Raw genomic sequence first — 27,423 nt, forward strand, 5'->3', positions numbered from 1 at the left:
AACGTATTTCGCCGTAAGCGAGACACACAGGCGGATGTGGCGATATTCGCGTTACTATTCTTGTTTCCGACCTCTTCCGCTGGTCGATATGATCAGTCCGCTTTCGCCTCGCGTTTCCGTCAACTGTGAACATGTAGATGACATAAAGGAAAGACAACTCTCTTCCTGAGATTGCATGAACGCATATTCCTATGCACCGCGACAGGTCCTCACCGCTTGTCACCCACCTCATCCTTTATCTGTGATTGTGTTCCTTAGCTCAACATTACGACATTTCCTTATATTAAAGCCAAGACTAATTTTCCTATAAAATGCAAAATAATTTCGATCATGAAAAGAAAACTCTAAGATATATTTATTACAGGTGCTTAAATCTTATTTTTTAAGCTGATTCTACATTAATTATAAATCGATTAACCGATATACGCTTGTTACGACAGCCAATCAGAAATGTCAAGAGACTCGCAAGAAGCTTGCAATTGATTTGCGACTAATGTTGAATCAGCTTTATCGTTAATCATTTATCATTAATTACGAAGTGCATACTGATTGTAAGAAAAGAAAAATAATTGCAATTATTATCTATGATTTAGTTTAGTCATTTTTGATTCCAACTATATATTTTTTGGTAAAACTATAAATTATTATTACTGCATTATAGCAATAATAAAAATGTTCCCTAATTGTAATCGTTTTATCATGCAATTATGGTCACAAATACTTTTTTCTCAGTGCAGGAAATTCATCGTAATTGTAAATTAAATTCTATAATTCTATCAAGAGATTAAAAATGGAAATCACATCAACATGAATTTTGGGATTTTCAGGTAACCGTGCGGCTCCACCACCGCCGGTTCAGACGCCGCGTGAGGAACCAGTGGCGAAGAAGAAGGAAGAGGAGGAGGATGAAGATGAAGAGAAGAGCAGCTCTTCCGAGGAGACGGAGTCGGACACAGAGGAAGAGTCGGAAACAGACGGTCATCCGTCCAAGACTACTCCAACTACGACTTCCGCTGCTTCTCAAGATCGTCAGAGAAGCGAATCCGCCATGGCGCGCACTGACATTGGGCCTCTTCTTGCTCGCAGTGCTGAAGCTAGGAGAGGAAGCAAGGAAGATTCGCCTTCCACCAGGCAAGTATTTCTCATTTCTAAGAACGGATCCATACGATAAGTGAGAAATTTAGTACTCAATTAATATAGTAATAAAAAAGAAAGTGTCAACTTTGATCTCGAAAAAGATATCTTGGAAATTTTTGGCTATTTTACCTATATAATTGTAAATAAAAAGCTATGGTTTAAATTACGTTTTAATGTATGTGAGAAATAATATTTATTTATATTACAATTGTGATATCATATTACAGAAATTTATTCATAGCAGTTGACAATTAATGTCTTTTCAAATCTTCATTCGTTTGTGTTATCAAATATATATAAAACGCACATTATATAATAATACAATAAAGATTATAAAAAGAATTGAGGTGAAATTGATAGGTGAGGTTATCCTTAATAAAAAGATGGAATGTTAGGAAAATATAGGAAAATTTTCTGCAGAAATTATATTTATCATAATACAAAACAAAAAATATAAAATTAAATATTTACTTATTCAATATCTTAAATTTTTTTCCTTTTCTTATTTGAGATTGAAAAGATTAGTTGCAATCTTGTCTTTTTTTATTCTTCTTTGATACATAGTTCTCAAGCTAATATATCAATCTATTCTTTCTCTCTCGAGAGAGAAAAGATCTCTCTCTCTCTTTTCTTTCGGTACTCAAAAATCAGATGTTGCCAATTTACACGTTCGCTGTTCGCAGAAACTATCACAGAGTTTCCGTGTGTTAGCGCGTGTTTATTTGCGCTCGTTACGAGAACGGCATCGCGCACACGCATCCCAACGTTCTCTTCCGTCGCTTTCGAGAGCATGCGAATACGCTCACTCACGCTGAATTTCAAAGTAAGCTTACCCCACCCTTTCTCTCAACAGTCGCAATCTCCTAGCCCGAAACTGTGGCCTAAGGAAACGAGAGGCGGTTGAGAGAACAGGGAGAGACCAGGCAAAGCCGTAAGTGCTTTCCCTGGCCTGACCCGACGACTCCCTCCAGCTTTTGTAAAAGAATCACGTGGCCTGTTCCCCATCGCGCCCGCTGCTATCAGAAACTTTCCACGTAGCGTTGCGGAAACTGATTAGCCGTTCAGTCTGGCGATGAATTGTAATACATTAGGACGCGTAAATTTGATCGTGAGCACGCATTTGCCCTCGAGAAGCGTGTGATAGAACGGTACATCCATTTTCCATCTAAGAAATCAGTTAACCTTTATTTTTATTAATTGATTGCTCGATTAAAATGCCATTTAGCACACTTTGCTCAAATTTATTCTAGTTAAAAATTGAGAGACTCTTGTTCTATAATCTAGTTTACGTTAGACGATTAATTGTCATCATTATATCTGCAGATTATATAAAATTATAAAGTGACGTCGTGTATTCATCGTTTATTTCTTACGTAACTGAAAATCAAATTAACTAGATGTTGAATTAACTCGAGATATATATATCAAATAAGATAAATACATGCGGTGTAACATCGCCAAAGCTCATTAATCGTGCAATCTCGCGTCTCAGTCCTAATGGAAGACGCGCGATAAGCTTGCTTAACAGCCAGTGGCAGTTAGGAAATAAACGTGACCTCAATTTTAAAGAGAGAAAGATTATCGAAGCCGACGTGCTATTGTACGTCCCTCGATAGGTTGCGTTCTCGAGAACGCAATCAGGCCAGATCCTAAAAGCACTTATCCCTTAGTAGTAATAGTAGTAGTATTAAACCAGAAGTCCAAAGTAAAGAGAAAAAATTCCTACCGATCTCACTCGTGTCTCAGGTATTCGTCGCCGAGGGGCAGCCCCGCGCAATCCGTGACGACGATGACGACGACGATGACAACGCCGAGCGGCGGCGGCGGCGCCGCGATGACGACGACGTCGACGCCGGGCGGCTACACCAGCAGGTTCGTAGCGCACGTAGCTCACGGTCAAACGACTGCTCATGATGAGGCCACTTCTAATTCCAGTAACCCCCTCGACCGTAATCGTTTTAGGGCGTTTAGCGCGGACGGTACCGACGAAAGGTGCTCGGCCGGTCGTGTCGACGACGCTAAAGTAATCGCGGCTACGGCTACGGTCGCGGATTCCGCTTATGACGCCGACGGGGACGTGCTTAAACCACAAGCGACGAACACTAGCTCGGCACAAACGGACGTTATTACGGACAAATCGACCACCTCATCCACCTCTTCCTACCTCGCGATAAGCGAACCCGAAAGTCTCCTCGGGAATAGCCGCGACGATAGTCGAGTTACGAGTGCGACACCCGAAGACGACGACGCATTAGTGCAAGATCGTTCCGGGAACGGAGAGAGTCGCAGTCGGAACGAATCTACTCTCGCGATTGAAGATGATTCTGACACGAGAAGAAACGCCACAGAAGAAATGACATCTGAAAAGCGTGACTTTGAGGACGTTCCTAGTTTCTTCCAAATCGTCGTAGAAGATGTTGATGCATCTGTCGCCGAGAAGTCTATGTCGGATTCTACGAATCAAATCGTTGAGATGATCGACGAGATCGAGCATAGAGATCGCTCGAGGTCCAAAGAGTCTCACAGCATTTCCGAATGTTCGAGTTCCGTTAGTGGCCGAACGATGTCCTACAGCGAATCGGAAAGTGATTCCGAAAGTGGCTCCGAGGAGGAAAACGAGGAAGAAGATGAGTCTCGAGATGAAAACTGCAACGTGAAAAATAAAAAAAAAGAGAATAAGAAGGACGATAGAAATTACGACGATAACGATAACGCGGAAAGCCAGGCTAACGAGGAGAATAAAGAGTCCTCGAACTCCGACAGTGACGAGGAAACCACGGTACTGAGTATTAGCTCGAACATCCAAGGCGAAAGCAGCGCGACGCCTGACGACCGTTACGAGAGGGATCTGAAGCGCCGGAGCGCCTCTATAATCGACGAGAGGAGCATCGAGGAGATGTTCGACGACAATGGCTGGGTGGTGACGGAGCAGGATTTAGAGCAGGATTTACCGAACGATCCGCAAACGGTATCCACGATCCTGTTGGATTTTCCTGAATCTACGGTCGATCGCCCATCTGAACAGACTGCAAGCTATATCGGCGACGTCAACGACGCAGCAGGGACACGTACCGACGAAATTATTCCAAAAATTGCCGAAGAGAGACACAACGAGACGTCTAGCAACCTCGAGGATTCCTCCACACGGTCGAGCATCACCATCGACGACGCTGAGATGGTTCCCTCGAGCGAATGGCAAGGGTTCGAGGTTCCGTCGAGAAGTCGCGTGTACAGACAGAGCAGTCTGGGTAAGAATGGATGGCTGGTCTCCGACGAGTCGGAAAGCGAGTCCGATCGGGCAACCTCTCCAATTGAAGCTTCTCCCGATCGAGGCGTCACTAGAACCGAGTCCGCGAACGAAGCGATTGGGTTCGACGGGATTGAAGATACGGGCGACATCGATGAGAACGGGTGGGTTATACTTGACGACGACGACGACGATGACGACGACAATGACGATGATGAGCTTGACGAAGAGCTCGTAGAAGCTAGCAGCGCGCAGGAGAACACGATTCGTTCTCAAACGATTGACATCGTAGGCTCAAAAACTAACATTGAGAATGGTGCGTTAGTCGCGGACGTTAAGCGGTCGAAGGGCACCGAGCAGTCAGGGCCCGACGAGCACGAGGAAACGCCCGGTGCCAGTATGAGTGTACCGATGCAAATGGTAACCACCGTCTTCTGTGTGTCCGTACTGTGTTACAGCATTCTAACGAATCTGTTCCCCTAAATCCGTCGAGCTCTCTCCCTGACGTTACGCAAATACAAGTATCCTCCGGGTCCTCCCACACTTTCTCTTTGTCTCCCGCGTCGTCTCGGATTCGGCATTCAGGATGAAAGACCGTGGACTTTGCACAAGCTTACGCAGTAATTGACGGGACTGTCTTGCCGCGAGTAACGATGCAGCAGTTTTCCGAGGGAAATACTCCATCTCTCGTTTACTTCACCAAAATGTTCCCAGCAAACACCAACTAACCGGAACATAACTATTAGTCATAATTTCACACTCAACAATATAATTGTAATGTAACATATTATATTACAGTTATATTCTTGAGTAGAAAATTATAACTAACAGTCGTGTTACTGTTGGTGTTTGCTGGATTAACTTTATATTATGCTTAAATTGTGATTAAACTTTTGATTTGTTTCGTAAGACGTGTAATTTGTAGAAACGTAGATTGTATGATATTTAATTCGTAGAAAATATTGTAACTTTTTAAATTGTTTGGCTCTTTTACTGCTTAACTGAAATAGAAGAAAATAGTTTCAAAGCTATTACTAATTAATTATTTAACAAATTATGCGAGTATTAACGAATACCATTATACACATCCGAGTTCCAATTAATATCTGAAAATAATCATATTTCAATTGATTTTTGAAACTAAACATTTTAGAATCAAAAAACATAAAAAATTAATCTATTAATAATATTACGATAGAAAATTTGAGGGAAATAACGAGATTGCAGAGAAATATAAATCAAAAAGACTGCTGCTCGAAACTCACGCGTCTCCTTTGGCCGACGTCGTAAAAAGGCCCGTCGGAGAACATTTACGAAACGTAGCTATTTGTCCACGCTATGCACACGGTAAACCTGCATTTTTACACATTGTGATAGTCGTAATTACGGCCGAGCGCCATTGTTCCTATTATATTTGTCGATCCGCGAAGCGTGACCCCGCGTCGCTGAAATACGGTAACTTCGCGTTTTCTTTGCCCTGCGAGTGCAATCGCACACGCATATATTATTGTCACATGTCAGGTAGAACATAAAATCATAAGATCAAAATGACATCAAGTAGCAGTCATTTTAGGTAAATTCATAATGGTATGATAATTTTATGATTAATTCTTAACACGACAATGATTTTTAAGTAATTTTTTAACTAAAATATTACTTACAAATTATTGTCATGTTAAAGATTATCGCAAAATCGTCAAAAGTGTATTAAATGATATCATTATGATTTTCTCTGAAATGACTTCTATTCGATGTCACCTTAATCTTCTTATTTTGTGTTCCATCTGAGATTCACAGTAGTGAGACATTGGCTACGTTCAAACGAAAAAGTAGCGTTGTAACTGTTGTAAGATTCTTCAATAGTTGGTTTATACTTTTAGATCCTTTGAGGAACTAGAGACAAAATCCAATGATGTTAAAGAATCTTATCAATAGTTGCAAAGCTGCTTTCTCTGCTGAACGCAGCCATTCTTAAATTCGCCGCTTTCGCATTGAGCTTGTTAAAGCCATACCCAAGAAAAAGAGGTAGAAGCACCAGACGTTGGCGGTCGATCCGCGGTGGCCAGGCACCGCGGATCGACCGCCTCCGCACGCGCGTCGCGTTATCTATCATAAGTTTTGTACTCTCTCCTTATAGCGAATAGGCTTACGTCACAGTTTGTCGGTGTGGTAAATAAACTGCATTTCTTTGTGATAACTCGTATTATTTATTTCCCTCTCAACCGTCCTTAGTATCGACGCGCGATAATAAATACAAAGTATCACATCCCTCCTGTAAATCTTGTTCATATAACACCTGTTTTTTCCAGTTTTTCCTTTTTTTTTGTTTTTTCCTGGCTGCCCACTATTTCCTCTGTCACCTTTCACTCTCTGTCCCGAAATCTTTCAGATTCTTACGTTCTCTGGTCCCCAATAAAATGTTTACTGTCCCTGTCCATATGTGTCATCAATGAAATACCAAAGAGCGGGATACGATAAGTACGAGAAGAATGCATATTTATTTATTACACTAACAAATTGTACGCTAGAATCATACCATTGTTAATTGATGAACGTCAATTGTCAGCAGATGGAGACGACAGTTCAGATTCGTATTTCGAGCGTGAGATTATATCTATTCATTATTGGAATGTTTCTCAAAAGTGATCTTTATGCGCATTTAAATCTCGCGACGTTGGTCCGCAGTCGTACCTAAACGTAGTATATCTAACTTTTTTCAATAATTGTTTACTTATTTTTAAGATTCTGTAGTATATGTATTCTATAGTAACGTACATAATATATGCTAAGTGTGCATTTAAAAGTGCAGATAAAAATAAATAACTGTTAAATTCATAATGTCAAATTATACTGAATTTTCGATATTTTTAATTATTTCTATAGATCGCCACTGCTTCTACTCAATATATCATTAATTTAATACAATGGAGTTAAACAATTCAAGAATTTGACTCAAATTTAGTTTATTATTTACCAGTTTATATACATTAATATGGACATTGTTTATTTTAAAACTAAGCAATTCAACCACAGAAATGAATTGATTTTGACATGGCAGTTAAAAATAAAATGTTATTTAACTCAAAGACTTGGATTATCGTTGCTCCTTTGATGTTTAACGGACCATTATTTCTCTGATACGTAATTATCTTTTTAATTTTTTATTTCTTTGGACATGTAACAATTTAATATTGTATTGTGATTATATATTGTGATAATTCCATTTTTTGGCATCTATAAAATCTTCCCCTGTTACAACAAGGTAACAAACAGAGATGAAATCCTTACATTGCATAAGAATCACTTATGAGATTCATTCTGAATGATTCGTGAAATTCTTGCTAATTTACGATATAATTATCTACAAACAGATTTTTTTACACTGAATAACATTTCAGACACAAGTTTCACAATATTGCATGACGTTTTAACTTATGGTATCAATTTTCTTTGTGCACATTTCAAGAGGTATGCATGCTCATTTCTATTGAAACATTATTTCAAGAATATGTTCAAGTAGTAGAACATTGGATCGATTACAAGTAGGTATAAAGGAAATGGAATACCAAGGAAATTCTTTCGGATGGATTGCTTTTGGATGGTAGAATTATTCTTCGGAAAATTCGCAATAAATTTAGAAACTCTATAGAAAAATCTGTGTACTTCACACTATACAATATAACTTGTAACTAACTCATTGCAGTTTTCTATTATGCAATTCGGTCGCGCACTCTGTTATTTTTGCAGATAATAATTTGTTGTGAAAATTAAAATATCAAAAAGTTGTATAATCTTTAATTTCCATGATAATTAATAACTAATTAAAATATAATTTTGATTATAATTAATATGTTCGATATAAATTAGTTATATTTTTCAGTAACAGAGACAATTCCAATGGCGATATTAAAAATTTTATTTGATATTAACTTTATTATTTTTTATTTTAAATGGAGACTACATTGTTTTTTTTTAAACTCTACAGTAAGAATATAGCCAAGTTCTTCAATATAATCTCCACTACAAAAATAGACTTGTGTCGTCGAAAATGGATTACTGCATAATGTTAGACGATATTCTTAGCACGTTGCACCCCGCTCGCCGTTATAACGAATCGACACTGTCGAAACTTCGCAGCTCCCACATAACCGTTTGGGAGAAATGTAGAACCATCGATCCACGCCGCAATCTGATCTACCAGTTTCGTAAACTGGAAACTTCTTACTTCATGACACGTAGGTTCTCCCAATGCACTGGGACTCGACCTAATACGAGCGAAATACGAACTTAGTTGGGGGAGGTTCAGTGCAAAGTCATACAAACCGGGCGTGCGATAAACTATGTTTATACCGAAGTTTGCGGACATTCATGAACTTTCTCAAATTCGAGCAAACCTACACAAACATTGTTTGACGCAATCCGAAAATTTCATCCGCATCGCGCCACTCTACGCAACATCAACTTTGCCCTGGGATGTTAATTACAGTTTAATACAATGAGATTTACATTTCCCCAGTTGTTTGTGGTTAATCAACAATAATCGTTTACAAGAGCTGTTAGTATCTGTAACATGATTAGAGTCTTATACATATGCTAGATGTCGAAACAAATTTAAAATTAAAAATTTTAACGAGATAAAGTCTGAAATAGTCTAAGCATTGCTTAATTTTTTTTAATCTTAAGTAACTTCATTAATATGTTTAATTCTTTTCAAATTTTCCGATTATTTTGTAACAGAATTAAGGATGTTACTTTATGAAAAATTATCGTTACTCGGAACTAATTTTAAAAAAAAGTGCGTTATCATTACCATTACTTATTGTTAGACGGTAATGATTCATTATGTTTTCGTTATTTTTTTTATAATACTGAAATAGGATATTAAATTTTAAAATTACATTATTTAACAATCAACATTAAATATAGTAATTAGTATTAAAATTTTAAATTTTAAACTAATCTCTACATAGCGAACTTTTCTTTATATTAAATTTTCTAATTCCTTATATTAATATTTTTATTTTTAATTTAGTTATATCTTAAAAATTTACATTGTAATTAAAAAACGCAAATATAGATAATAAACACTAAATTAATGAGATAAAACTAACGATTGAATTCGTTACTATTACTATAAAAATATAATAATGTTACAGATAGTTACTGTTGTCGTTAGAAAAAAAAACGTTTACGGTAAAGACGTTACAATTAACGCACTACTTCCCAACTTTCCTGTCTTGTAATTAGTAACTTTAACTTTCGCTTTTTGATAATAATGCTTACGAGAATAATGTGCATGACAAATCATAGTAAAATACTTATCTGCATATTCACCGTAGTCATGTATACAGGATGTCTCACGAATCTGTGATAAAAAGTGCGGCACATCGGTGGTTCCCGATAGTTGCACTCATCCATGGAGCTGGAATCGAATCAGATCAGTGGCTGCTTCGTAAGCATTAGATCTTTCTTTCAAATTAAAGCCAAAAGCGTAAAAAAAAACCCGCAGTGTCACGATCCGACAAGTGTAATGACATCTTCTAGTATAAATTGCTCACTGACGATGAACGCTTCCGGCAAGTGTACAGACCACACTTCAGACGCAATTAGCATAGAAATTAATTACACTGATCTCGCAGCTTATTTCATTGTTATCTCCTTGAATTAATATACTCGAGATGATTTTATGTAATAATAATGATTTTCCATGTCTGTAATAATGCTTTGAGCGATAAGAGGAAAAACTTCAACAGGTATTTTGCAAAGCATTTCCTGTGTGCCCTCATTATTTGTCGTTTGTATACGCTATATAAACTTCAAAGTCATCTGATATGACGTTGATGCGCCCACACTTTCTGCACAACAACTCGAGATTGCAAGAATTTTGTATATCACGGACAATGAATAGATTCGCGGACAATCAAATGCAAATCTCGTTCTCATAAGCTTAATCCTATAAACGAGATAATAGTACCGACACAAAGTCTACCAACATGTACATGAAAAGCAGTTAGTTCCTTAACTTCGTTACTGTGTTACCCCCGAACTCATTAGCGTATGCAATTTACGACACGCCTGTGTATTATTGTGTCTTTTAATATTCGCGTGCAGTGCGCACGCCTCAGTTTCGCATAAATAGCGTTTCCTGCGGGCACACTATACAAAATAAGTTTAATGTAGTACGCTTGTAATTGGTAAATACGTCATTTGTTATTTATACATGGCGTACTGGGGTTTAATCAGTACAGTACTAATTTTGCAAAATGGTAACAATTACGAACATAATTTTCAATTAATTACTTCTTCCAACGTCGAGTATATTTTTCAATGAATATATATATACATATATGTGTGTGTGTACGCATATTCCTTTATCTTCATGAATGTATAACAAAATTACCGCTAATAAGTACAATTATAACGCGATAAATGTACAAGTCGCACAAGCGAGGCACTTCTTTCAATCAATTTTACTTTGAAACTTGAGTTTTTCAATTAAAACAAGATATAGACTTTCCGTTTAGTCGTGTTCACCAATAAACATTTTAGTTATATGATATTGCGTCCATAAGCGCGTCCATTTACACACCGCAGCCTGCACTATGCGGTACGCATGCACCAAAATAGTCCGATGCGAGGTCTCATTCGAAAATACAACTGCAGAGATACTATTCGCTCTCATGATGGGTATCGTCTTTCCCATGTGCGTGTTGGGGTCGAAGCACTCTCACCTATCTTTCAATATTTAGGACGTGCAATTACCTGCGATCTATTTGAATTCAGCTTGAATGATCGCGGTCCAGATTGAACAAGAAAAATAATACTCGAGAATAGTTAAAAAATTCTTTCGAGAAAGTTGATCGCCAGAAAATATGAAGAAATTAGAAACTGACTGTATTGTTTGGATTATCAATTAATGTTTCAAAAATTTGAGAAACGTCTGGGGTAATTCGAATATCCGTTCATAGATACATTAATAAAAATACTTTACAGAACGTGATAATAGAAAACTTAATTGTTGTTTTAACATTTTTACATTTGACAACGAGTCTATTGTGCTTAGACAGTTCACATCTAGCAAATACATGATACAAGAAGATAAGACAAGATTATAAATACTACTCTTTCATTGCTGCTTAATTATGCTAGTATTTTACAGTAATTACTTGTATAAATGTTATTGTTGGATTAAATGCGTACTTATCAAATAGAAGTTTGCTCTTGTATAAATAACTATACGTCACAAAGAATCTTATCAAATTTTAAACCGCAACTTTTATAATTAATGCCCAAGATGTTTGAAAAAATTATTATAAATTAATAATTTTTTATCTTAAATTTTTGTTATCTTAAAACTGATCGTAACAGATAAATTACTCTCTTAAAGATTAAAAAATCGTAACATTGTTTTCATATTTACACTGTAAAGATATTTTTGCAAGAGTAAAGTGATTTCATTTCGCGATATTAACATAAAATGAAAAAAATTCTTAATGCAGATAAACTGAGCGGATTGTTTGCCTGATGTTTCAGATTCTTGAACAAGAGCAGGAGCCAGGCAATGATGGCATCTCGCGAACGGGAACGTGAACGCGAACGCGAACGTGAACGCGAACGCGAACGCGAACGTGAGCGTGAACGCGAGCGAGAGCGAGAGCGCGATCGCGAGCGGGAACGCGAGCGGGACGTGGACGCGGAAATCGACTCGCCCTTGTCGACGAGATCCCGCTACGCAGCTCTGAAGGAACGCCGACAACGTCTTGCCCGTTCCAGAAGCTCGCACAACTTTGGCGGCGACGACCTTGACCTGGACGAAGAACCACCGTCGCCAACAACCCAGTCACCGAATGCTTACCTGGCGGCGAAGTACGGCGCCGGCTCCGAACTGGCACGGAGTCGCAGCACCCACGCCCTAAAGTCAAGAGAGCCGAGCCCGGAACGTGATCGACCGGGCACGGAAAAGGACGGCGCGGCATTGAGCTCTTGGGCCAGATACCTCAAGAATAAATACGGTAACCGCACCACAAAGGACAAGGAACCGCCCTCCTCGTCCTCCACGATACCTTCGTCCAGGTGGGCTCGAGTACACAATTTTTGCTGAGCGAACACGAGATGCAACATGAAAAAACAAAGAACGAGCATGATCTTTGAAATTTGTCGGAGTTTCATATTTATTATAAACATGTATTTGACGAAGCCCCCCACGCACGGCTGTAATTAATTGTCTATTTTCCACATAATGAATATAAATTACGAATCACATTGCAAATAGCATAATATACAATGACGTATAATATCAATAAAGCTTTAATCGCATTGTACGCACAATGGCTCAGAATATTATGCACGCATTGGAATCAATGTAATTATTAGGCATATCACCATATTTATTGCAGATTACATCAATGCACTAGTTTAATGCAGCATGATACAGAACGTTACTATTATGAAAGAAAACGAAATAGCGATCCGATTATATCCATAATTAATTATTATCAGAGATTAATATGGCAAGATTAATATGCTGAGAGAGAAAAATTTGTGATTATCATAATTTAGTTGTATAATTTATCAGTCTTTTCGGTGCCAACTATATATTTTTGATAGATATAATTATACGTATATAGATATAATTTGATAAACATAATTATTACAATTAACATTGTAACAGTAGCAACTATAAACAATCCAAGTATAGAACACGGAGTCATAATTAAATCATAATGATATTACAAAACGTCATCATGACGTCATTTAATACTTAAAAATTGACTTATAAGTGACGAATGGGGTCATGACGATGTCCTCATGATATTATTATGACTTCTATTTTCTACTTGAGAAGATTTTTATGATATTGGTAAAATCTACATTTTATTCTTTTCTGTCGATTTTGTTTTTTTTTTGTTTTTTTCATATTTGATATTGAAAAAGTCACGACACGTTATTTCTGAACAGTCAAAAGGACTTATTTTTCGAAAATCTAAATGTGATGAGTTCTTCCCGTAGATAAATCTTACCAGCAATTAAGTTGATGTCGTCATTTTGACGTCAAATGACTGAGTCAAAATAACGACAAATAATTTGGCAACGCGAAATTGGTAATCACAAATACCAAACACTTTTCTCTCATTGTCGATGCAAATATAATTTTATACGAATGCGAAAATAATTTCTTCAGCACCAGCGCGGCTTCGCGAAGATTGTCGTTAGGTTTGCCTTTAAGGCACACCGGGCAAACATCCTTTGAATCTTCTGACGACGACCAAAAAAACCCGTCAGGCTCCCCCACGTCCCCTACAGCAGCTCCCGTTATACCCGCGGCAGCAGGTTCCTCCACTAGGTAAGTCCTAATCACATTACATTACGTAAAGACACGGGAGATGACGTAAAAGCGCATCTCAAACATCTACTTACATAATTACGTTACGTAAAAGATAACGTAAAAACAAGAGACAAGACAATTTGACAATTCTGGAGTTTCAATTTTCTTTTTTACGACATTACAAATGTTTTCTTCAAAGTTTACGAATGAAAGCGTCGTATCTTCGCGAGATTCAATTTAGAAAACGGCTGAATGCGAGCCGCGAAGTTTTGCTCGGCTTTCCTGTTCCTATTGGCGAAGCTTGTACCTGTGTAAGAGAAGCAAGTTTCCCTGTAATCTGCTTTTCCTCTAGTTCATAGAAAGGACAAGAGACACTACCTGTTAGGAAGAATGCGTGTGGCTTTCTAAATATTCCACGGACAAGCATGCGCTTGAACTGTGAGAGGTCCGTCGGCGAGGAACCAGCCATTGCAATCAAAACACTTTATCCTCGTTATCTGCTGCACTGCTCTCCCCAGGACTTCTCTCGCGGCCATAATTCTCAAAGATCTACCGCTGTTTCTACTGGAGTGAAACATCGCGTCTCTCTTGAAAAGTGGATTTACGAAAAACATTCCACTAAGAACAGCGTCACACACAATGAAGATACAGAGCTCCACTATATCCGAGTTTGCTTCTTTCACTTCCTCCCTTGCGCTTTCTCTCTCCCCCTGCACTCTTTTCGCAAACTTTTCTTAATACAATAGGGTTTCGGGAGTTTTATCAGATGAAGAATAACTGCGTTCATCACGCGAATGTTTGCGCGTAACCGCATGATTAACTGTGCGACCGGACGATTCTTTGGAGAGATTCATAACTGCCCGGAAGATGGAAAATCTTCGCGTAATGAGCTTTATTGACCGTTCCGTTAACTGATTCTAGCAATGGTCGGAGGAGTCATTACTTGCTGAAGCGGCGGCAGCTGTTTAAGTTTGGGATGCGGGGGAGCGAAGCCGGATGCTTTACCTGGCCGAGAGGCCTCGCAGTCGGCCCGGACAACTCCATCGTCGTGGCCGACAGCTCCAACCATCGTGTTCAAGTAAGTCGTTTTTCTAATCTCAAAATTAGTCGTCCTTAATCACTTTTAATCATACAACACTATTGAGAGTATTGCTGCACTGAGAAAAATTTCTGGTTGAAAATAGACGAATCGGAAGATTCTAATCATATCAATTAGCATTCCAGTCATCACAATAATTAAACATCTGGCTATTTCGATTAAATGTGACACGTAAATTTTACGTCAGAGAAAATAGGCCACTTTTAGTTAATATAGCAGAAGATTTCCATACATTTTATACTTTTAATAATAAAATGTTTATAATGTAAATCTTTATTATAGATACAGCTTAATTATTAACTTAAAGGAAAAGAAAGAACAAGCACGCTATCAAATTCAATCTTGAAATGATGTGAAATATGTGTTAAATGTCTTCTCGTAATTCACTTATCAATAAAATATATAACACAAAACTGCTCAAAAATTGAAATCACTTATGATTTGTTATAATATTGATCACCAGGGGTCTATAACGGAATTTTTAAATGCTTATCCCAGTTTTTAGCCTAATAGATTGAACCTTTTGATAAATACTGAATACGCAGCTCAATGATATTGCTCACTTGCACATCGAATTTACATACAATAGCGTTCTAAAGTTAAATACAACATTAAATGCGAGAAGTGAAATTATTTGACAGATCAATTGGTATAATAAACTTCCAATGATAAAACTATTAATTAACTATTAAAAAACTAATAGAAAATGACATTATTTGTAAAAAATTGTAATTCTCACTCGTTCTGCTGTGCAGTAATTTCTTCAATTCAATATTGGCAATATGTGTGCCTCGATAAATCAATCGCGTCGCTTAAAGCAATAATAGTTAACTCGATATGAGTTCATAAAGCTGAAGTACGAAGCCTTCAGAATTTTACGGGCGCCCGCATAATATCGACAACCGTAAATAAGATACGGGAAAAAATTCCTCGTCCTAGTCTTGGTTATTGCAGTCGGCCGATTTTATAGTATCGGCCCTCGACGTAAACGACTGTATACCGCTCGGTCCGCAGGTATTCGACGGTAATGGGAACTTCATGAAGGAGTTCGGAACGTACGGCAGCAACGAGGGTGAGTTCGATTGCCTTGCCGGGGTGGCCGTAAACCGAATCGGGCAGTACATCATCGCGGACCGCTACAACCACAGGATCCAGGTGCTCGATCCATCCGGCCGCTTCCTACGGGCCTTCGGCTCTCAGGGCACCGCTGATGGCCGATTCAATTATCCTTGGGGCATCACCACCGACGCCCTGGGATTCATCTACGTATGCGACAAGGAGAATCACCGCGTACAGGTGCGTACCTTATTGGTACAAAGCTAATCGAATACAATAAATATCAGTCAGCTAATTAATCATTTGAGAGAACGTTGATTAACATAAAATTCTATTTTGCTCACTCGAAAATATTTTCTTGATAATATTAGATAATATGAAATTGCAGACAGCGAGGAAAATTAAGCTTAGCAAATTTCAATGTTTTATCTTCTTGATTCTCCGGAATTGTCGCAAAAATCCGTAATACGGTTATACTGCTACTTAGTTTGTGAAATTTATTTAATATATGTTGATTAAAAGACAGTAATTAATTTCAAGGAACCAAAATATGATATAACTTGTACAAAAAAGAATACTAAATATTAAGTTTATTTTAATAATAAGTGAATTTGCAAATGTAACATAAAAAATTAAATTACTTGATATTTTTATGTAAAATGGCAATTGCTACAATAACAGATACAAGAATTAAGAGCTAATAGTAAACCCAAATATAATAATTATAACTATGCTATTTTTATATTAGCATTACTTTACAAAGAAAATTGAATTATTTTTACTCATCAGAATCTTTATTGTCTAAACAATCACTGGATAGTAGGTCCAACAGATCCATCGTCAGCTCCGGAAAGATATAATTGAGTAGGTCCAATTGACCCATATTGGCTCCGGAGAATGAATTGTGATTATTAAAAGCACCGCATCTTAAGCTAACTTCAGTAACACTATTTGACCACTTTGGAATACCTGATTGTTCGCAGGTATTTCAATCGGACGGTACGTTTGTGGGTAAATTCGGCTCATGCGGTAGCGGACGCGGCCAGTTAGAACACCCGCACTACATCGCGGTGAGCAATACCAATCGAGTGATCGTCAGCGATGGCAACAATCACCGCGTGCAGATATTTGACGTGAACGGCCGCGTGTTGACGTCTTTCGGTTCGGAGGGCTCAGACGAAGGCCAGTTCAAGTTCCCGCGGGGTGTCGCCGTAGACGATCAAGGCTACATCATCGTCGCCGACTCTGGCAACAACCGTATACAAATTTTCAGCCCCGACGGCGCTTTCCTCAAGTCCTTCGGCTGTTGGGGCAGCGGCGATGGTGAATTCAAAGGTCTCGAGGGTGTAGCCGTCACGTCAACAGGCAACATCGTCGTCTGCGATCGCGAGAATCACCGGGTTCAAGTATTCTGAGTTCGTTGATTATTAACACTGAAGGAACTCTGATCTTTTATCAAACGAATACCTATTGTATTGGCCGATATTTGCGTTTATTAGCACTTTTAATAATGAGCAAATATTCAGAAAATATTTTTAGACAACACCGCATATTTGAATAAAAGAATACATTGATGCCTACAAGTCTGAATAAATATCTGCGAAGTTAAATGCCAATAATTTCCAATAGTTTACTCGCACCAACTTTTCAATCTAAAATTTCTAACAAATATTTAGCAAAGCTCGAAATTGAAAAAAATAAGAAATAACGTAATTTTATTATAGAGGGTAAATTATGGTAATTTTATATTAAAATTAATATATACAATATTTTGAAAAATATATTGGATTTTTTAATTTAGTGATTTTTAATAGAGATTTTTTGCACATGTCTTATTAAATTTGTTTCTAAATTAAAGATGAGATGTTATTACACATATAGTCTGTTTCATTCATTCGCTATAAATATTAACATAGATTTTTTTTATTTACCGCTCATAATTGGAAATCTTCTCGTAAATGTTATGAAGTTTGTTATAATTTATTTCACTCTTCATTGTCCAGGAAATAACTTTCATTGTCTGACCATAATAAATTCATCACGTTCGTGTAGTTTTGTCTAACAAAATGAAGCGTGAAAATAATCTTCTCTGCAAAGTGATGACTTTCGCGCCTCTCCATGAATAAAAAAAAATCTATTGTCGTAAAAATGAAAACGATTATTTATCACAGATTGCATTGTAAATGATTAACTCTGATTGATGTGAGTGAAAATTTGAATTTAGTATTTTTGTTGCTGAGATTAATGAAATAATTTATCTTTACTATTATAATATTATTTTTACACAGGATTGATTTATTATCTAATGAACAATTTGAGGAAAAGCTCATAAATTTTGATGATTATTTACCCTCTTTCTATTTTTCTTGTTTTTGCAATCATTGGAACCGCTGGTGGAAATTGACAGAGTAGAAAATACCAGGAATTTTTTGTTTCGAGCTAATTTCTTTATTATTAAAAAATTTCCGAATGCACACACACAAGCCAATCTCCCTGCGTTTCGAGTTGCGAAACACGTAGATCTGCCATTGCTTTTCTGCGGTTTACCGCGGATAGTTCCTCGTGTCACTTTGACGAATATTGGATTCATATACTCGCGTGCACGACGTGATATAGGATGAAAGAAATAACGAAACGGACGGAATGGCAGAGAGAAAAGCTTGAAAAGAAAAAAAATAGAATAGCAATCGTATCGACGAGCGCAACGACGCGTGAATAGAATCGCTCGGCAGCGAGCGGTCCAAATTCTCGGAGAAAATCTTTTGAACCCCGGTCGATTCTCCGCTTTGAAAAATACGCACGGCCATGTTTGTCTTTTCCCTGTCTATCTCACATCCGCTATCTCTCCTGCCTGTCTCTCTCCTTCTCGTACACGCACGATATCCGAGCGACTTAATTTAATTTATATGCAAAGTGACAGCAAATAAAGTTTGTACCGTTTGTATGCTTTAAATAAACTGTTGCGGAAGGAAGATGACAAGGTAAATCTTTTCTGAACCACCCGCCTTTTGATCTCCGGGATGTATTATTTTTTGCGTTCTCTGTAAAACAGTTCAGACAGTTTAGATAAAGCGAGAAAGGATTATTACTTCCGTACTATGAATACGATCGTTAAATTTAGCGGTTCGCGAAGTCTTGGTTCGGTACTCCACTTGAGAGAAATAAGCAGTTGAAACTGGAAGTTTGTCTTATCAATAGAAGTATCAATAGAAGCTCTACAAGCAACTTCTACGACGTATTCTAAGATCATTATTTGCCTGGATATTCCTTTAACTTGCCGTAATGATATTATTCGCTATATATCCTGGTCCAGACGTAACTACAATATCCGGTGTTCATACTAAATCACCTCTCGTATTATTTTATTACGGTTTAATTAATGAAGGAAAATTATTCACAACGTAATCTCTCCAATACTATTTTTGTACTTTCCGACAATTTTTTTTAACAAAGTGTATAATTTTTCTCATAATTTACTAAAGGATATACTATAACCGCGCATTCTTCCTTATCATTTGTAAATATTCTGAAACTTATAATTACCTGAATATTAGCGATAATTATCAAAGTTTGGTAGTGTCACCTAAAATGTTTCGGAGAAGAGTCACGAGAAAAATAAGTAGATCAGGAAGGAGGTGAGACAAGTGAAAAGGTGAGCAGGGCAAGTGAAAAGTAAGTGTGAGTCAATAAATATATAATTTATTAAATGCAATGTGATGAAATGGTGTAACAATAGAGGGGCGGGCGAAACGACGACCGTTAATGATCGCCGCGAAGGCGGATAAGAGATAATACGCCACCCCCGCCCGGCGCCCCCCCGGAGATCGGAAATATAGATAAAATATTTTCGTTATTATTTACAATATTAGTCGAACGTTAGTCAATAAATAATAAACAGTGGCATAATCCCTTTATTTAATAATATAATTTAATTATATATATAATATATATAATATTACGCTTGCGATAATAAAAATATTACAAGAGATGGAGCCTTTACCGTTATTCGTTTCCGCTAGTAAAATCTAGCACGTACGTGTCACATCTATGCGTCGTCCTCGTTCCGAAACTTCCTGATTTCGGGTACTCGATCTCGGTTACTCGATCTCTCGTCAGGCGATTACGCAGTAGATAATAACGTGAGAGGATCGAGGATTCTTCGCGATCGCCCGAATTTCGAAACGCGGAAACGCCAAGAGCGGATTGATGTCGAAATAGCCGTCGAAACCATCATCAACATTTCGAGAAAATTGCGCTCACTCTCTCTCTCTCTTACATTCTCTCATTCTCCCTCTCTCTCATTCTCATTCTCTCACTCTCTTTCTCTCCCTCTCTTTCTTTCTCCCTATCGCGAAAAAATCGACGATGGGACTGAACAACAAATGGCAAATCAGCTCGATTCTCGACGTACGTGGAGAAATGATTTTCGCAACGCGTCAGATTATCACAACGAAATACACGCGACATGCTTGGACGTTATCAATCGTCGAGCGGAGTAAAAAGGCTGTGTGCGTGTGTGTGTGTGTGTGTGTGTGTGCGTGCGCGTGTGCGTGGGTGTTGTGTGTTGTGTGTATGGGTGTGGGTGCGCGCCCAGACAGCACAGATCGCTCTAGCAATATTGCAGCAGCATTGTAACGTTGCAATATTGCAGTCTTAACATTGAAAACGTTGCAGCAGTAATTATGCATTCCGTTGTTCACTGGTAATACTAATAATCTCTAATTTACGTTACATATACTGTTGATTTTCAGTATTCATAGCGAGTACTGAACGCAGCCATTGTCGCAAGTTTCTGTGCTGTATGGGTGTCTTTTGTGTGTGTTTCGTATATGTTTATATGGTATGTAAACGCCGCCACGCGAGACTGGGAGTTGTGTCGTGTGTAGGATCAGGCAGGCAGCAAGCAGGTACAAAGTGACCGTCGCGACGAAGGAACAACGTATCTTTGGGTCTCTGTAATTCTTCGTGTGTCCCAAAGTAGGACAAGTCACAATAACGTGTCAAAATGATATTAAAATGAATTGTGATTGATTGAAAAGTGACTTTTACTCAAGGAACAGACCAAGTCACGAGAGAGTCAAAATGACTTTATTTTGACGTCATGAGAGTCGAAATGATGATTTTTTTGTTATAAAATTTGACTGTTTAATGGCGTTAAGAATCAAAATACAATCAAAATGACGTTAAAATTAATCGGAAAATGATTGAAAAATGACTTTTAATGATCATTTTGAAGTAATTTTGATATCATGATGACTTGTTCTGCTTATGGGTATGTTCCTTGAGTACTAATCATTTTAGAATCATTTTGACGTCATTTTGGTGTCACGATGACTTGTGCTCTGTTTGGATCTGTGGTACTTCGTGTAATTCTGTGTACTATAATTCTGTGTTTTCGTGTGTTTCCTGGTATCCCCGGTGTCTGTACAAATTGTGATAGGCACCGATCCGATCGTTTCGACCCTTTCGACATCGTGCAACGCGCGTCGGACGCCGCGTGTTCGCGCGATCACGAGCCCGTGTCCCGCCGTGCCCTGCCACGCGATAAACTCCGGATGATCGTGCCGAACATTTCAATTCTTTTTCTTTTTTTTTTCTATTTTGTAAAAAATATACGCAAGAGCTTCCGCGAGAGATATATCAGGCTGCGTTCAGAAACGTTACCCAAGCAGAACCACAAGTCATTATAATATCAAAATGATGTCAAAATGACTTCAAAATGATTAAAGTCATTTTGCAATCATTTCCGATTCATTTTAATATCATTTTGACATCATCGCGACTTGTTGTTCTGCTTGGATATCCGAGTATCCTCTTATCCTTGTTTAACGTTGGGTGATAAAACGATATATGGAAGCACTCGGGTGACGTTTTCGGACGCAACCTCGGTGATGCCCGGAGCCGTGACGGAGCAACTTCCGTTTCGGCGCTTGCGGTCCTCGAAACCGCGATATCCCACATCCCGACACGCCAAAGCGTACTTCCGATTTGCGACGTCGGAACTCGCCCTTTCGCGTCCCCCCGTGATTTCGGGGATACGCGATTCTTGAAACACGGTTTCGCGGTAGGGCAGGTATAGGTTTCTGGCGGGCTCGCGACAGCAAAAACCGCACGGGCAAGCCCCGTATAAACGCGCCGTCTCGTGCGAATCTAGAGAAATGGACAATTGGAAATATCTCGAATCTCTATAGCGCGAATCTCGATCGTTCCTGATTTTTAGAAGAAGAATTAATTCCTGTTAGTTTTAATCTTGCTTTTAATAGTCCGCTATTAATATACCTACTGATTCGTCTCTGCATCTAGAGAGTAGTTTGAAAAGTGGCATGAGATAGAGTGTGTTATAGGTATCTTTCTTTTTTTTCTCATTATTTCCCATCTGTTGTATCGAGATTAATTGAGTAATAAAGTTATAATTATTTATTTAATTAATTAAAGTGGCAGCAGTTAGGCCATGCGGCTCCTATCATCTAGTCGTCTTTGACTCTTGGCTTCCTTACGTAGAATTTAAAAATTTTTTTTTCTCCTTTACTTATTAAACTTCTTTTTATATTTTGAGAATAATTTGTATTATATAAATGACTTTTAAAGTTTATGTATTCATCGAAGCGCCTATCCTAGCGATGTCTTTAATTAAAATTATTCTCTTTCTCAGCAGTCTCCTCCCTTCTCGTTTCCTCTCCACATCCCGTCTCTCAGCCCTTGACCTAATGAATACCTTCGCCCAGCTTGCCCTCGGTGTACGTGGTTAATTATGTAATGAAAGTGGAGCAACGGCGAAACTTCGGAAATCTCGCGCGGTGTCGGTGTGTCATTCCCTGTCCGCCGTTCCGCGGGTAAAAAATATTGTATTCAACTTGTCTTACGAAGACCCTGGTGAAAAGCGAACAGTGCACCCCGTCCTCGATCGGTTGCGTATATGATTGCGTCGAGGACTTTGTCTTACCGCCGAGACCGCGCGCGCGTGCCGTATCGTCTTTCTTCATTAATTCTTAAATTCGGAACCTGATTGCCACGCATAACGACAAGCCCGACTAACTAGAATTATCCCTAACTTGAGACTTCATTCATCATCATCATCGTCGTTATCGTTAACGCCTCTCGTGCCCGCTACGCGTTTATAATCGCTAGCCCTCGTTTAATTAGATTCTTAAATATGTAATAAGCAAAAATATGAATATATATAATAATAGTTTTTCTTGTGTATATAATAATTATTATTATTTTACTCATTTTTTAAGTATTTCGATAGGATCGTGATTATTTTAATTAATTAACAATGATTAAAAGAGTGTAAGAATTTGTTATCTTTCCTTCTTCCTTCCTTCTTTCCTTCCTTCCTTCCTTCCTTCCTTCCTTCCTCTTCCCCGCCCTCCTCCTGGTTCCCGCGCACGCCTCGCCTCTCTTTTTAATAACTAATAACCCTTTAAGCTTAATGGCATGAAAATGCTCGTTGGAATTGACTCATGTGTACAATATATATTGTGGTAATACCCCAACTCGCGCTCCGCAATTACATCGCTCTATTAGATCTCACAAACCGCTGTGAGTTCTGCGAAACACACCCCGAGGGGAGAGGGTCGATATGGGTTAATTTACTGTCTCGAAGAAATTCGGCAATTCGAAATTCCGCAGCATCCTTTACATTTTCTTTTTTTTTTTTTACGACGCACGGTATCGACGCATTACTCCCCCGACAGATCCCGCACGGCGTAATATCGGCTCGCCATATTATCTCTCGGATCCTCTATCTATCCGTTTGTCTGTCTGTCTGTCTCCGTTTCTTCCTTTCACACTTCAGAGCGAGAGCTCCCGCGTGCGTGAACACGCACACGGAGACGTACGTCGGAGACACATGGATTTTTATCTCCGTCTCCCCTTGTCCCTTGCGCGGAAATACTTTCTTGGATCACCATTAATTTATCACAATAGACGTTTGTCCACCCGATCAAAACTTTGAACGCCGGGACAATTCACGCCCTTCGCGCGCCGTGCAATCGCGCGCGTCCGCAATCAACTACGCCCTTAATTTAACCGCTAATTATATCTTTACGCTAGAGAACCTTTAAAAAAATCCCCTATCGGAGAGAGAAATGGTAGGTAGTTTTTTTTTTTGTAACAATGTAATCGACTAGCTTACATTCTAAAAAGTAACTCTACGAAGTTGATTATACTGTGACTAGCACAGCCCGTGGATGAAATTGCGCCCTTTGGACGAAGGGCCAGTTCATTTTTTTTCTCTTTTCTCTTTTTTTTTTAATTCTCCTGTAATAATTCCTCTTTTCATTTGCTCCTCGCTCTATTTCCCACTATTTGCTCTCGCTTTCTCTAAAATTTTCTAAAATCAAATTATAGCACTTTTCGTTCACTTTGCGTCTCTTAAGGAAAACGAATGTCGTACACGAAAGAGATCGTTTCTGCTACGTTATGAATGATAATTTCTCATCTAATTATGTACAGTAGATTCTCGATGCTGCGCTATTAGATTTGCACTAAATGATAGAAATGCAGTGCTCAGCTTCGCGTATCGATCGAATTTAACTATGTTTCTTGTAAAAATATAGAAAAAATGTCTAGCTCGAAGGAAACCGACCAAAATAAAAAATCTAATCTCGTAATTAATATTTTAACTGTGTCCTAATTCGCGTATTTAGAGAATTTCACTTTCGCTTTTCATATTTCCGAGAATTATCTTATCTATCATATTAAAATATAATTCATTAGTACTTTTAAAATCAATTTCACATCGCTTCTTCATATTCTGATTGTTCACTCATTCATTTAATTATCTATTAGCGTTAATTGAACTCAAAATCAAACAGAAATAAGAGTGTACCAGGAAACAATTCCGAAGAAATTTAAACGCAAAGATTTCGTATGAACTTAGGGCAATTTTCCTTCGATCAAAGGTTTTGTTTTTTTTTTCGTAGATGCTATCCTTTCTCGATACAGTCCTAGCCGCAGTTTCGCCTAAATCGATTAGAATTATACATTTAGAAGTAAAAATCGATGAGAACATATCATAAAGAAGAGTGAAAAATATTACTTGTTTCCTATGCAAGATTATATAGTGCATGTAATCACGTCGAAAAACAGCATAATAATTTCTACATAAAAATTTCTTTGTTATAAAAAATGGTAAAATTACGACGATGAACAGTATAATATTGATGACACAAGTCGATAGAATTCTCTCTTTTTAGGTAAAAACAATCTTTAATTTCTATAGTGTATCTCATTTTTATTGTTTCAAAAATTATGAGATTTATTAAGTTAAATTGAAAGTGAATTTATAATATATAAATTACTAATAACTATATATATTTTATAATAAATAAATTACTAAAAACGAACTCTGCGTTTCATTATGTTGCATGTTACAATTTTCAAAATTCATATAATCAGTTTATGTGTTTTTCGTTCGAGGAAAGAAGACTTAAATCCGATCGACTGGTGTAATCAAAAGAGAAACACATGTCTGCATTTATGAAGAGCCTCGAAGAAATATTTTGTTTCGAAAAGACCTGCGGTTTCTCGTAGAATTTGCCGATGGCAAATTCGCCAGCTATTTGAACCTACGAAAGCGACAACGATTTTGTGCGATTCAGCTCGGTGCACACAAGGATTTAATAAAATTTCACGGCAACTTCGATGTTGTCGCGATGTATAACAAGGAATCGACCTATATGTTCGACTAAGCGGATCTCGTACTCTTGAAGAGACACGATACGTATGTCTTACAAGAGATACGATACGTGGATACATATGTCTTACATTTTAAGCGAGAGGAGAAACTGTATTCTACAAGCTTTTTCAGTCGATCGATCTCGTATAGATTTTTATAGCAAACCCACTTACGATAGGCTCGCCTATTTACTGCTACTCCAATACTCGCTCGAAGAAGATGCAGGGACGCATAGAGTGCGATAATAGCGTAAGATACAAGCGAAATAAACGAGCGGTCGAGAATGAGACGCGGTGTTAACTCAATAATAGTGTGAGGGACAAAAAAGATTGAATAGGTAAGACTTGACGTTGGTCAACCATCGGGTACGCAAATCAGAGACGCAGAGAACAAAACCGTATATCATCCGTGTCGTACGTCTGGTACCCTCTCGTAATAGTTGTAGTCGTCGTTGACAACCTCGCATACTCCCTCAGAGCATCGCGACGGCCGTTCCGGGGCGTCGTTCACCAACGGCTCTCGTCACCGGTCGTGTTATTTCGCTACCGAATTATCGCCGCCGCTGCTCCGCGTGCCATTGGACTGACTGTTAACTAGGTGACCCCCGGGCTGGCGACTACTAGGCTGGCCCCTGGGCTAGATGAGGGCGAGCTTTGGGGGACAGCAGCCGCCCGTGAAATGACCGCTGGCAGCCTCCCGTTCCCGTTTGCGACGGCCTTGGCGTTCTGCAGCCTGATTCAAGAAATATACGCTTTATATAAAAAAACACGCATCGTTCGCGCGTAAGTGCACACGTGACACCGAATAATCAGGCAGTATATACCGGAAGGCAAACAAACGCATCTATAAGCGCTCCCCTTAATACTTTCTCATTGACGGTCAAAAATTCACCAGACAATAATAATTAGAAAATTTAGAAATCGTAGTTCGAATATTGTTTGACAAAGAGATGAGTCTGTTTGTTCTAAAAGAAAATAATAAGTGTACATAATACATGTATTAAGATTATTTCTAATTTAGTAAGTGTAACCCACACAGCACAGAATATTTATGATAAATATTTATTAATATTCATTGTTTGAAATGTTATATAGATATTTCATACATATTTTATATATAAAGCTTTATTCGAAATATTATTAAAATATAGATTAAACATTTTATATAATATTTATGATAAATATAAATAAATATTTCTAATAAATATTTTTTATTTGGATTATAATGTTTCATTAAGTATTTTTATAGCACTTATAACACTTACAATAAATATTTTTCATAATATTTATAATAAATGTTTATGATTATTGCAATCTAAGACCACAAACATATTTACAAAATATTTAAAATAAATCTTATATATATTTATGAATATTTTGTAAATATTTTATAAATATTGTGTGCTATCTTGGAATATATTTGTTTTACTGAATATTCACATTATCCATTATTGAAAAATAAATACATATTAATTCTGATATCTCATGGAAATATTTAAATTATTTAAAATTATAATGTATACCAAAGCAAAATACAAATGCTAGTTTTTAAGTTGTTTAAACATGCGGTGCATTTTATCCGTCTACAAGTTATTGGCAAAATGATTAGTGAACAATTCGCAGGTTTTATGCCGCTAAACGACGAGTATACGATTTTGTTGTACAAATCCATAAAATATACCATTCAAACAATAAACACGAAGCATCGCCAAATATATGAAACATAATATGACACGTATAGTATCTAATTTCCGGTATATAGATGTGTAACTCGTTAATTTGTGTGTCGTGAAATAAAGTGCAGATCAAAAGAAAGGGAGGGGGAGGAGAGAGAGAGAGAGAGAGAGAGAGAGAGAGAGAGAGAGAGAGGGGGGGGGG

The 27,423-nt window shown here is 37.9% G+C and overlaps 2 protein-coding genes across 8 annotated transcripts in view; one reads left to right on the forward strand and one right to left on the reverse strand.

The window, feature by feature from the left end:
* The window catches only part of tn (tripartite motif containing protein thin), a 74,519-nt gene extending 56,933 nt beyond the window's left edge, over positions 1 to 17,586 (forward strand). For 3 of the 4 annotated variants that reach the window (XM_018517493.1, XM_018517494.1, XM_018517492.1), the window contains 9 exons: positions 828 to 1,131; positions 2,884 to 3,009; positions 3,100 to 4,804; positions 9,736 to 9,836; positions 11,918 to 12,457; positions 13,566 to 13,727; positions 14,631 to 14,787; positions 15,823 to 16,104; positions 16,848 to 17,586. In XM_018517493.1, the coding sequence (XP_018372995.1) occupies positions 828 to 1,131; positions 2,884 to 3,009; positions 3,100 to 4,804; positions 9,736 to 9,836; positions 11,918 to 12,457; positions 13,566 to 13,727; positions 14,631 to 14,787; positions 15,823 to 16,104; positions 16,848 to 17,279 (3,809 nt within the window). In that variant the 3' untranslated portion in view covers positions 17,280 to 17,586. The remainder of the gene's footprint in view (positions 1 to 827; positions 1,132 to 2,883; positions 3,010 to 3,099; positions 4,805 to 9,735; positions 9,837 to 11,917; positions 12,458 to 13,565; positions 13,728 to 14,630; positions 14,788 to 15,822; positions 16,105 to 16,847) is intronic. The other variant, XM_018517495.1, reaches the window with a different exon arrangement.
* A 7,650-nt stretch (positions 17,587 to 25,236) lies between these two features.
* Positions 25,237 to 27,423, reverse strand: part of Camta (Calmodulin-binding transcription activator) — a 55,634-nt gene continuing 53,447 nt past the window's right edge. For all 4 annotated transcript variants that reach the window (XM_018517510.1, XM_018517508.1, XM_018517509.1 and 1 more), the window contains one exon: positions 25,237 to 26,278. In XM_018517510.1, the coding sequence (XP_018373012.1) occupies positions 26,140 to 26,278 (139 nt within the window). In that variant the 3' untranslated portion in view covers positions 25,237 to 26,139. The remainder of the gene's footprint in view (positions 26,279 to 27,423) is intronic.

The sequence above is a fragment of the Trachymyrmex cornetzi genome, unplaced genomic scaffold (genome assembly GCF_001594075.2).
Source record: "Trachymyrmex cornetzi isolate Tcor2-1 unplaced genomic scaffold, Tcor1.1 scaffold69, whole genome shotgun sequence".
Classification (NCBI taxonomy): domain Eukaryota; kingdom Metazoa; phylum Arthropoda; class Insecta; order Hymenoptera; family Formicidae; genus Trachymyrmex; species Trachymyrmex cornetzi.